This window comes from Pimephales promelas, chromosome 25 (assembly GCF_988280905.1).
Source record: "Pimephales promelas chromosome 25, fPimPro1.hap1.1, whole genome shotgun sequence".
NCBI lineage: Eukaryota > Metazoa > Chordata > Actinopteri > Cypriniformes > Leuciscidae > Pimephales > Pimephales promelas.
In genome coordinates, this window is record NC_142793.1 from 19,677,788 (window position 1) to 19,690,712 (window position 12,925).

Consider the following 12,925-nt stretch of genomic DNA (forward strand, 5'->3'; position numbering starts at 1 on the left):
CTCCCCCTCCCTCCTGCTACTACACACACTGGCTGTCAGCTGCCGGTCTCATGACCCGGACGGCACACACTGAGCATGCCCGAGCTGTCGGGTGTTGTCAGGGAGAAAGCAGACAGCAGAGACAGCGAGAAAAGCAAGCCAGATGAGAGACAGTGACGTTAGACAATAGGGGTACTCATTTCTAATTAACACTCTTTGTGTCAGCCAACGCACTTTATAAACACACACGCTTCCTTGTGTAGAGCATTTTGGGATGTTTTGTTAAGCTTATGCCGTACAAACCTTGTTTAAAGCATCTGCCTTGTCTTCAAGAGGTAAGACTGGAATTTTCTTTTACAGTGCAGAACTACTGCAAACGTAATATAGCTAGTTTAATATTTGATGGATTCTTGTGCTCATGTTATGTTCATTCATTTATTGTTTAAAGAAAACATCAGAACATCCAACAGGTGTACAGGATAATTAACAAAGACAAATGACGTCTGAAAAGAACATAAACAATGGACTTATACAGTGTCCACGTTATTTTTCATTAAAAATACTGTATTTGAAATAAAAAAAAAACATATTAAAAATAAATCAATGAATGTAATCCTACATATAAAATACATACATGCAATCACATTTTAAGTGTTTTGTAACAAAGTCAATATGTGGTGACACAAATGAACTAAATATATGTTTAATGAATGTCACAGACTGCCATGGAGATGACTTTGCTAATGGACCCCAATAAATGAGCACAGCCTTTCAGTCGGCTTTGTTCAACTTCCCAAACAATTCCCAACCTAGCCAAACTACACTTCGCTGGAATGGATGAATGTGGCAGAGGAAACTCAGTAGAGCAGCATCTATGAACAGCATGGTAGGGAAAACAAACATGCTTACTATTATCTAACGCACTGTTCGCAAATAACATGCCTTGACGGACAGTATAACCAGACCAAGCGGATCATCTAAGATGAAGGCTGCCCTACTGACACACTCACCTCGTTGAGTAGATTACTGACTGACTGACAAGGGCTATTCAGTGTCTAATGAATGGGGGATGGGTAATGAGTTAGTGCTTCACAGGGGAAATTAGCTGTGAATGTGATTGACCCCTGATATCTTTTTCAGAGCATCGGTGAGCAATTCTGGAGCGACGAGGACTCGGATGGTGACAGCGATGGTGAGGATTTCATCTACGGTGCCCAGGTTAGCATATTACCAAACAATCTATTAGAAACAAGCTAAGCTAACTAGCTACATTAGTAAACAAAGCTAGTTTTGTTCATTTATACATGGATTTTATCTATAATTTGTTACATTTGCTCATCTACATACGTCAATGGCTGAATGTAGAGTGGGGTTACCAAAGTGCATTGTGGGGTTTTCATGGGATAAGTGTAGGTTTAAAGGCAGCTCCCTAGTGTGAGGAGCAGCAGATGGCTCCAGTTTTTCAGATTACCTGAACTTGGTTCAGATTCATTAGCAAAATGAAGAGTATCAGTCCTCTCTTTATATCGTTCGGGACATTATTTTCACTTGGTTGAGCTCCTAGAAATGAGTAAATGAGTAAAATGATTGGTTTTAGTTCAGCATCAATGTAACATAACTGCACGCTAAATCATTAAACATGATTTTGATATTATAATGAAAGAATGGTTTCGTTCACTAAGGACAGGAACTTTTTTTGACCATAAATATGCCTTAAAGTTGATTTCTGTAATTTTATGCAAAACTCCAACCTGTGTGGATATAAAATACACCATGAAAGGGCACGAGAAGCAGCATTCTAGTTATATTTATTTGTAAAAAAATTTAAAAAAAATTAAAAATTAAAAAACATAGTTGACTGGACACATTGCTAACTCATGCAAACACTATGTGTCTCCTCTGACACATAGAAGCAGGTTAAATTATAATAAAAAACGATCTATGGCAAACAATTCATTATCATCAGTGGACATAATCACAATCACATAGAGCCAGGACAGTATATGTTATCTAAGAATTGGCTCTACTAGTTTATATGTAGCTTAGTTGACAATTTCACCATTTTGACTCATAATTTCAATTGCAGGCCAACCACATGCTATTTTCTTGGTCAGGTTAATGTCATTTGAACATATATTTGAACTGAAATAAATATATATAACATAAATATATTGCAAACTATAACAATGTACCCAACATAGTTGATAGTTAGTTAATTAGTATACTCCTTGACTTGACATGTTATTTTAGATACATTATTGGAATAAAACGAGAGATCCCTTACAATAATGTTTTTAAAAAAACACCATAAGATGCCTGTCACATGCACCATTTTTTAGTTGCAGGAAGTTTTTCGTTCTGTACAGGAAGGGTTATTGTCATTAAATAAAACTTTTTATTTTTATTGCTTACATTTATTATCCTCAATAGACATGAAATGTATCCTTGTACATTGTCGATGACTCTTACGCAAGTTTCTATGCAGGGTCATTATGCCACTGACCTGAGTCGACACCCGCAGCTGGACATCGATGTTGGTGCAGTGAAGGACATCTATTCTGAAAGTGCCGTTTTTGTCAGGTACATTTTGACCCAGCTTCAACAATTCTTCAACAAATGCTAACATGGGAATAAAAGGAAATCAGCTACGCTGTATATGAGGATCATGTCATTTCTACTGTGTTTGAGGTTATTGTTCATGATTATTTTATTATATTATTACACTGGAAAAACTGATTGCTATGATTGTTTATCACAAATAAAAATTCAATATTAGAATAAGAAATAATGCGTTTTTTCAACTTTAAAATGCTTGACTTAAAATAATTAAGTTGAGTTAACCTTAGTTAAGTTGGATATTTAAGTTGTCTCAACAAATTTTAAGTTGTTATATCTAATTGTATCCAGTTTTTTTTTTTTAACAGTGCTTGGTTGGGAAGCCTCTGTCCACAAAATTGTTCACCATCAATGTAACTGGAGTTTTTACCTGCTCTCTTTATTTCAGGGATTATGAGACCATTGACGATGTGGACATTGACCTTCACATTAATGTCAGCTTCCTGGATGTAAGAGTTTTTGGAACTTACTTTAATATCATTTCTATATTTAACATATTCCAAATGAGCCATTTGAAAAAGGGCAGAAATGCCCCATCAAGTAGGAAAAAGTTCACATCCCCTACTCAGGGTTATTATAGTTAACTTGAGCTAAAACTAAAACCAAAAAAATTACTTTTATTACATGAAAGAAAATAAACATTAACTAAAATAAAAATATAAAAACCTATTTCCTTACAGCTAGTTCCCAATGCAACATTTTCATTGAGCTTAGCTTGATGTACAAAAAAATATATTTTTAACTCAAAATAAAAATGAAATAAACTAATCATATATATATATATATATATATATAACCTATAATGCTACTAAAATAATGTTTGCATTCTACAGGAGGAGGTGGCGTCAGCATGGAAGGTCAGTAGAACAGAGCCAATCATTTTACGCCTTCATTTCTCCCTCTCCCAGTATCTGGATGGACCAGGTGAGTAACTATTTTAGTTACGAAAGACAGGAAGTGACTCCACTTAAATCCGTTGACACCATCTCCACCTCTTTAAGAACCCACTGTGGAGGTGTTCCAGCCAACTTGTAAAGATGGTTTCTGTCTTGGGGTGCAGCTTAAAAGGTGAGCTGTGTTTCTATTTCTATTCTATTTTGTCCAAACTGACATGCTTCATATGCCTCGGTAATGATTACGCCAACAAATATTGATGTCTTTTCCCAGAATCCTCTGCACTTTTGTATCTAATCAATGGAAACATCTCAGCAACGATTTCCTGAACGCACAACAAAGGAAGAGACACAGCTGGTTTAAGGCTGGAGGAACCATCAAGAAGTTCAGAGCTGGACTCAGCATCTTCTCACCAATAACCAAGTAAGATAAGATCCAATCTAGAGCAGTGGTTCTTCACCAGGGGGCCACGGCCCACTAGCCTCAGTGATCACCCAAGGGGAACCTCAAAATAATATATATTTAAAAAAAAAAAAGAATTCACAAGCTACCTTGTAACCAATCACGTCACTGTGTAATCAACTGAGCTGGTGTGAGTGAGTGGAGGCGGGGCTGATTTGCATATTTATAGACTGCTTGCAGTATTGATTTGGAGAAGAAGGACTTTGGAGTAAAAAAGGTCGAGAACCACTGATCTAGAGAGTGAAAAATATGTGCCAATTATCCTAATAGTTATAATAACAGTGTTACATGTTAACGGCTACAGGTGCTCCAGTGTTCCTCTAATTCAGGGCCCTGGGGTGAAAGCAAGGCCAGCAGGACAAGAGTTGAGAGTGACTCGCTTGATGAGCCGCTCCATGTCCTGCACCAAAGGAGATCTGCACACCTCCAACCCAATTGGACAAGTGCGTTAACATGTCATCATCACATTGATATCATGATATCACATTTCATCACTGTCACGTCCTTCAGAAATCAAGAAACATTTCTTAATGTTAATATTAATATTAACGCTTTTTTTTGTGGAAACTGTGATGCATTTATTTCATGATTCTTTGATCAATAGAAAGTTAATAAGAACAGCATTTTTTATATATTATATATATATATACACACACAAGCACACTGTCTGTTTGTATACACTCACCTGAAGGATTATTAGGAATAGCAGACTAATACTGTGTTTGACCCCCTTTCGCCTTCAGAACTGCCTTAATTCTACGTGGCATTGATTCAACAAGGTGCTGAAAGCATTCTTTAGAAATGTTGGTCCATATTGATAGGATAGCATCTTGCAGTTGATGGAGATTTGTGGGATGCACATCCAGGGCACGAAACTCCCGTTCCACCACATCCCAAAGATGCTCTATTGGGTTGAGATCTGGTGACTGTGGGGGCCATTTTAGCACAGGGAACTCATTGTCATGTTCAAGAAACCAATTTGAAATGATTCAAGTTTTGAGACATGGTGCATTATCCTGCTGGAAGTAGCCATCAGAGGATGGGTACATGGTGGCCATAAAGGGATGGACAAGGTCAGAAACAATGCTCAGGTAGGCCGTGGTGTTTAAACGATGCCCAATTGACACTAAGGGGCCTAAAGTGTGCCAATAAAACACCCCCACACCATTACACCACCACCACCAGCCTGCACAGTGGTAACAAGGCATGATGGATCCATGTTCTCAATCTGTTTACCCCAAATTCTGACTCTACCATCTGAATGTCTCAACAGAAATCGAGCCTCATCAGACTAGGCAACATTTTTCCAGTCGTCAACTGTCCAATTTTGGTGAGCTCTTGCAAATTGTTGCCTTTTTTCCTATTTGTAGTGGAGATGAGTGGTACTTCTGCTGTTGTAGCCCATCCGCCTCAAGGTTGTGTGTGTTGCGGCTTCACAAATGCTTTGCTGCATACCTCGGTTGTAACGAGTGGTTATTTCAGTCAAACTTGCTTTTCAATTAGCTTGAATCAATCGGCCTGATTGCATTAATGAGAAATTGAACAGGTGTCCCTAATTATCCTTTAGGTGAGTGTATATTAATCTATTAAACTATTTATGTCAAATCAAATGATTGACGCAGTGCTTTTATAACAGACTGTGGCCGTCCCAGGCTCAAGATCCACAGTACACATCACCACCAGGCAGCTCATTCAACTCTTCTTCTCCTCACAAGCGCTCATGCACTGCAAGAGCATCCCGACCCTGGAGTACGGCTTCCTCGTCCAGGTAAACCTCAACGTTATTCAATGCATTCTACGTTTAAATACAAAACACATCTAAAATTTGCATAATGAATCGCAATTGGTCTTATTTCTTGCATTCTTTCATGCTGTTTTATTCCTACAACTATTTAACCTTAAATTTACCTAATTATCCTTTTTTGTCCTCTAGGTTATGAAGTACTCAGAACAAAGGATCCCAACTCTGAACGATTATTGCGTGGTCTGTGATGAACAGCATGTCTTTCAGAACGGCTCCATGCTCAAGGTACAACACATACTTGGAAATCTCCATTAAAATACACCAGTACGTGTGTATTAAGAAACACAATCTATTTTCTCATTGTGTCGTTCAGCCTGCTGTTTGTACGAGAGAACTGTGCGTGTTCTCCTTCAACACTCTGGGCGTCATGTCAGGAGCTGCGGAAGATGTAGCCACTGGAGCTGAGGTATCACACACACTTCACTTAGCTAAATCAAGCCATACCATGATACCATAGACTTCTATTGTTGTTATATAAGATGGTTTTATATCAAATCACCAAGGCTGCATTTATTTGATCAAAATACAGGAACAGTGATACTAACATTATTGCAGTTTAAAATAGCTATTTTCTATTTGAATAGATTTTAAAATGTTATTCATTCTTTTGGTGTCTGGATTTTCAGCATCATTTTTAAAATAAGAAATTCATAATTTTATTCAGCAAGGAGGTGACAGTAAAAACATTTATAATGTTACAAAATATTTCTATTTAAAATAAAAGTTGTTCTTTTGAATTTTCTATCACGTATCAATTATCACGGTTTCCACAAAAATATTAAGCAGCACTGTTTTCAACATAACAATTATTAATAACTGAGTACAAAATCCCCATATTAGAATGATTTCTGAAGGATCAGACTGGAGTAATGATCACAGTAATAAATTACATTTTTGTGTATATATTTTAAATTCTAATAATATTTCACAATATTACTGTTAGTGTATTTTTTGATCAAATAAATGCAGCCTCGTTGAGCTTAAAATACTTTTTAAAAACACCAAAAAAATGACTGTTTTATACAGGTAGTGGACCTGCTGGTGGCAATGTGTCGTGCTGCACTTGAATCTGCCCGTAAAAGCATTATCTTTGACCCTTACCCCTCTGTCGTTGACCCTCATGACCCCAAGTCTCTGGCCTTCAATCCGAAGGTAGCTTCTTTACCAAACAAAACGTTTCTAATTTCAGTTTTAGAATTCTGGAATTTCCTGTTTAGAATGACTGTGTGACTTTCTTCGCTTATAGAAAAGAAGTTACGAGCGGCTGCAGAGAGCATTAGACAGCATCACGTCAATCCGAGAAATAACACAAGTGAGTCATTTGTAAAATGCCAACACTATTTGAGATATGACTGTGACTCCCAATAGCTACATCAACGTTCACATTTTTAGACCATCCATAGTCCTTGATAAGGAAATGAGTGACACCTAAATTTATATTTTACAGGGCCCTTATGTTGAAATAAAGAAACAGATGGACAAAATGGACCCGCTTGCACATCCTCTGCTACAGTGGTGAGTGAAGCTGTTGTTCTCTCCTTATTTCCTGTCATCGTGATGACCCTTAATCTTCTTTTTCTTCTCAGGATTATATCCAGCAACAGGTCTCACTTTGTCAAGCTCCCCTCCAGCAGGGTAAGGGCGTTTGATCACATTTTCTCTGTGACTAAAGCTTTATTTCCTCGGTCTCACTCCTCCGTCTTTGTGCTTCCAGCAACTGAAGTTCATGCACACCTCCCATCAGTTCCTGCTCCTCAGCAGTCCTCCTGCCAAAGAGGCCCGCTTTCGCACCGCCCGAAAACTCCACGGCAGCACGTTCGCTTTTCAGTGAGACCATATCATAATCACTAACATAAACCAGCCTGGAGCATAATGAAAATCTTCACTTTTGTGACTAATCCCTGGTTCTCTATCTTCAGTGGTTCTCATATTGAAAACTGGCACTCCATTCTACGAAATGGACTTGTAAATGCCTCCTACACGAAACTGCAGGTAACCACGGTTATCCTACCATATATTTCCTACTTAGCATATTGGGCCTTGGCCAATATTTCTTCCTGTTCTCTTTGACACAAGCTGCATGGGGCGGCCTATGGGAAGGGCATCTACCTCAGCCCCATCTCCAGCATCTCATTTGGATACTCAGGTAGGAGTCTTTGGTGCAATTTTTTTTAAAATATGCATTGAAAAGTAAATCGTTTTGGACATTTTGAGAGACAATTTGGGACAGGGACCATGAAATGCTGAGTTATTTCAACCCAAATTTGGGTTAAAAAATGTAATAAAAAATGTACAGTTTAAAGTGAAAGTTGAAGTTGTGTTAAAATTTTAAATTAAATTTTTAACCTAACATTTGAGTTTGTCCATATTTTACCCAATTCTGGGTTAAAACAACCCAGCATTGTTTAGAGTGATGATTTTCTAGACATGCACCATGGCTGCAAGTGGGTCCACAGACAACTTGAGAGAAATAAAAACATATTGAAATTGTGTAAGATATTAATTAAATGTTTAATGCAGTAATTTTACATTTTCGACTTATCATTTTCTAAAAACTGGTCTGATATTATTGGTCAGATTAATTACCATAAATATAAATTATTTATACTAAAAAATATTTTTTTCACAAGATTGTGTTTATTCACAATATATCTATATTTTTTCTTTTCTAAAAACATATCAGATTGAGTTGAATTAAAATACATATATATATTTTTATATTGTTTATATATTTATAATATATATATATATAAAAATTAAAAACTGGTCAGACATTATGAGATTAATCGCAATAAATATAAATTATTAGTATTTTCTATAGGAACTGGTCAGATTGTGTGATTATTAATCACAATAAATGTAAATTATTTATATTTTTTTTAGAATCCGCTCAGATTATGAGATTAATCACAATAAAGTGTAACCATAAGTTATTTTTTTATTTGTAAAAAGTTATTATAAATCATTTATACTCATCGGGATTAAAGTCACTTAGAAAACAACATGTTTTTTAAATGGTTAATAAATGGTTTTCTCACATAAATGTATCTTCATGTACTAAAACATACAGCTGCCTTTATATTCTAAGGAGGAGGCCCCTCGCAAAGGTATCAAACGTTTTGAGGGTGCTTGCCATCAAAAACTTTGAAACAAACCCCCTTATAAATAATATTCGAATATGATAATCATTTTGTACTATGACTTATATCCAAGTGCCATCAATACAACTGCCAGATTATGTTTTTAAGGAAACTTTTCTGAAGTATTTGAACTAATTTTGAATGTTTTACCGAGGTGTTAATTAATGGTGATGCATTTGTGTGCAGGAATGGGAAAAGGACAGCACCATATGCCTACTAAAGAGGAATTAGTACAGCACTACAACCGGGTCAACACTGTCTTACAGGTATTAACTCTATCTGTGGAGATTGGACTGATTCGGATGTATTACAGGTGCATTCTGTAGTTAATCGTACTAGGTGAGTTGAACTTGAACCTGATTGGAAACAATATAAGCAGAGTCATATAAGTGTTATTTGTTCACTTTTGGGGATTGCACTCACATCGCTAGTTTGTCAGCTAAAGGAAAGACACTTCTTACTTTCTTGTATTGTATGTATTTGTGTTAAATATGTCATTTTTCTTTTGCAGTCTCGACCCGTACATTCAAGGTTTCTTCAGAGTCGGAATCTGAACTGCGTTGCTCTGTGTGAGGGTATGATGTTAATAATACCTGGAACTACAAATTATGTCATTCAAATCATTGTAGAGATTTTTTACTAATAGTAAGTGCCTTATTATTTTTTTTTCCAACAGTAATAACATCCAAAGATCTACAGAAACATGGAAATATTTGGGTTTGCCCGATTTCTGATCACGTCTGCACACGGTTCTTTTTTGTGTGAGTATCTTCCCAGCTAACTTTATTATTATTTTATTTATTCAATTTAATTTGAATTATATTCACATTGTATTTCCATTGTATATACAATTGCCTTTATTAGTATTTATTTTTATTTTTTATATGAGTCAAAATCTGCTAAAGGGGTCATTTAATGTTACAAATCATCTTTTATTGGAAAATTAAACAACATTTGATCAATCTTTTGTTTGCTGGGTCTATGCTTTAGCATCTTCTTGGTCTGTCATTCCTCAGGTACGAGGACGGTCAGGTAGGAGATGCTAACATAAACACGCAGGACGTCCGGATACAGAAGGAGATATTGCGGGTGATTGGAGGACAATCGACCTGACTGACCCGTTTCACCACTGTGACGCTTTGAGAAACTCTACAAGGAAACATATCAACTGAATATGGGAAAGAATTACCTCAAACTAGGTGTTTTTGGTAACGCTCCAGTCAAGTTTGTCTTTACATGGAAAGAACGGAAACCCCTTTTGTAAATTTTTTGATAAAACATTTTCTTGATTTTTAATTTAGTGTCTATTTATGTCATGTTCGCTTTACATTTTTTCTACATCATGAGCGTTGAATTTAGAGCTGTTGAAAAAAAATGTTTAATTCCCATTTTGCCCACTGGGGGTCTCTATTGCCTAAAAAGAATCATAAAAAATAACTTGGAAATGAAAAAGGAAAGGCTTCTATAAACCTGCCATTTTAAAGTGTTTACGTCTATTTAAATCTACCAGTAGAGATTATGGGTCCTGTTTAATGTGCTTATTAGTGAAATGCAGCATATCCGTCAGTTTATTTTCATGAGAATGTTGTGATGCCACTTGTTATATGGATCTTAAACGTCTTACATGAAATGTTAACAAGTTTGGTGCTGTGCACTATTATAAAGGCATCGTGTTTTCATTCACTCTTCAAAGAGCTTCGAGCGAAGAAGACTGACAATAAACTACACGTAATGACACATTACAGACGAAAAAAGGTATGATTTTTGTAGATGTCAAATTTAAGACGACACAAAACTTATCTAAGGGTCATGCTTTCAAACGGCCCATTTTTGTTTGTCAGTTCATTTTCAATAAATTTAGAGCATAACGACAACATAGCCTACTAACATTCTTCAAAATATATGTTGTGTGTTCAGTAGAACAAAGAAACTCACGGTTTAAAACAACATGATGGTGAGTAAATCATTATGGTTTCAATTATGAATGTACTATCCCTTTAAGAGCTAATAATGAGTAAATCTGCCGAAACGTTTCTGCTAACTGTTGGTGTACAGTCTATAAATATAACATCGATGGAAAGTCCCCATAATGGTAGAAATAAATAGGCTAGCTCTTGTCATAGCCTACTGTTATCTGTCACGAGTCACGACCCCAAAAGAAAATTAATAGTGTGTTGCATCGTGCCAAAGTCCCAAAGGACATTTTGACTTCTCGGTTTAGCCAGCGGGTCTGTTCTCCTCTGAAGCAGAAACACATAATAATTCATAACAGTGCACTACATCCATATGAGCCCCGCATCTGCCCCGAGACCCCTTATATCCTCCCTTTTATCATATTACTTTTTAATTAGCCTACATCATTTTATTAGAATATTATGTTTGTGTGTGTGTGTGTGTGTGTGTGTGTGTGTGTGTGTGTGTGTGTACGTGTGAGAGAGATTTACTTATAATAATTATATATTTAATTAATTAATTAATTTACATTAACAATGGTACGTTAACTGATCAATATATATCAAAAACTGATTATTGTTATTATATTAACAAAGTATTTACGTTGGTAAATAGGTAACATTAACAAAAATGTTATAGGCCAGGCTTAAAAACACTCATTTTATATATTATGTAACTGTAGGTCCAACACAATCTCTCTGTTTTGAAGATGTCATATAAAAAAACAATTGTTCTCTCTTCGTATTTTAGAATAACAAATTTGCAAAAGGCAGTGGAACATCGTGTTTTTTTTTCTCCTGCTTTAATTTGTCCTAATTATCCACTTTGACTAAATTTCCTCTTCTTTGTAGGCTAAATTATGTTTTTACGTCCGAAAATTGCTTTGTGTGATGGTTTTGCACATGGTTTTTCTTTATCATTTACTCTAGTTTTCTTTTAGTCGACAGGACCATGTGCAAAATGGATTGATGTTTAGCACTTCTTTTACACTGTAAAATAAATGTTGTTTCCACTTAAAAGTAAGTGTTTGTGCTGCCTTAAAATTTTAAGTTTAGTCATTGAAATGTGTACTTGGACAACTTGGGATATTTGAGTTGACTAAACTTACAATTTTTAAGGCAGCACGAACACTTAATTTTTTAAGTTGAAACAACTATTTTTTTTCCCCACAGTGCAGACATCACTACTGAGACATCCCGATGTCAGTTTTATTTATCCACTTTTTATTCTGTTAGTCCTTCTGCCCTTTCTTTTACACTTTACCTTTCACTGAGTGTGGTTATTATCTTTCTCGGGACACATTTGAATGCTTTGACCCTCGCAAATGTTGTACAAGTGCAGATCACGGCTGAACACCTCCAGCTCGAGTAGTTCCGACACCCTCAGCAAAAAGTGTTCAAAAAGCACTTGGCCTGTGCCGTAAGGGAGAACTGTTCCAGAATGGAAGTGAGGCATGAAGGAGCCCTTTTCCAATTTTTCATCAGCGAGAAAATTACCCGGGCAGTTTTCAAGCTTGCATATTTCTCGCTAGAGGAACTTGCTGTTACAGTTTGTTTTACAGTTTGAAACGCTCTTGACTGGCGCCCAATTTCGCCTTCCACACCAGCGTACGTGAAGTAAACGTGAAGTAAAAAGCAAATCTTTTATATTCCTCTCATCCCTTTGTAAGAGAGATTGCCTCTCTAACCAAAGTTCTCACTGAAGCCCCACTCAGTCGCCTCACACCATTAAACAAACTTCATTTCCCTATGGGTGTTGCAATCTGCAGTGCTCCTCTTTGAGACTTAATTTCCCTTTAATTAAATTAGTAAGACTTCCAAAGAAATCCGCCAGAGAGGCCCTGCGGCTTGGTTTCTGTTGTCGGGCAGATAACGGCTGTGAGTGTGTGTCGTCTATAGAGATTGATAAAGTAATTGAAACAGTAATTGTCAACATGTTCGCTTTTATCTGTTCTGGGAGCTTACTAAAATAAGGCCGTCTGGTTGGCAGTGCACTTGAAAGGCCCAGTTTTACCACCAGTATATCTGTAACTGGTCCTATAGCATCTTTAAAGGCACTCACTGAAATGTGTCCACTC

The 12,925-nt window shown here is 36.4% G+C and overlaps 1 protein-coding gene across 2 annotated transcripts; it reads left to right on the plus strand.

Annotated features, from left to right (window-relative positions):
* Positions 1 to 42: 42 nt before the first annotated feature.
* Positions 43 to 10,635, plus strand: parp6b (poly (ADP-ribose) polymerase family, member 6b). 2 transcript variants are annotated; one of them, XM_039658128.2, is made up of 23 exons: positions 44 to 314; positions 699 to 865; positions 1,120 to 1,197; positions 2,465 to 2,559; positions 2,984 to 3,044; positions 3,429 to 3,519; positions 3,597 to 3,663; positions 3,763 to 3,912; positions 4,256 to 4,394; positions 5,588 to 5,719; positions 5,885 to 5,980; positions 6,069 to 6,161; positions 6,782 to 6,907; positions 7,002 to 7,067; positions 7,203 to 7,270; positions 7,342 to 7,390; positions 7,470 to 7,582; positions 7,675 to 7,747; positions 7,832 to 7,901; positions 9,082 to 9,161; positions 9,407 to 9,470; positions 9,572 to 9,656; positions 9,912 to 10,635. In XM_039658128.2, exons 2-23 carry the CDS (start codon positions 821 to 823, stop codon positions 10,006 to 10,008), a joined length of 1,938 nt encoding a protein of 645 aa, XP_039514062.2. In that variant the 5' UTR covers positions 44 to 314; positions 699 to 820; the 3' UTR covers positions 10,009 to 10,635. The 2 variants fall into 2 exon arrangements, 1 of the variants encoding a protein (XP_039514062.2); XR_005620354.2 differs by lacking the exon at positions 9,912 to 10,635 and having other exon boundaries at positions 43 to 314; positions 9,082 to 9,234; positions 9,572 to 9,625.
* The last annotated feature ends 2,290 nt before the right edge of the window (positions 10,636 to 12,925 follow it).

Excerpts from the sequence above, each read along its gene's own strand:
- parp6b (XM_039658128.2), top strand. The coding sequence starts at position 821 with ATGTGGCAGAGGAAACTCAGTAGAGCAGCATCTATGAACAGCATG. Across the intron at positions 6,162-6,781 it reads ATGTAGCCACTGGAGCTGAG|GTAGTGGACCTGCTGGTGGC; the intron begins GTATCACACACA and ends TGTTTTATACAG. Across the intron at positions 7,748-7,831 it reads CCTCCTACACGAAACTGCAG|CTGCATGGGGCGGCCTATGG; the intron begins GTAACCACGGTT and ends CTTTGACACAAG.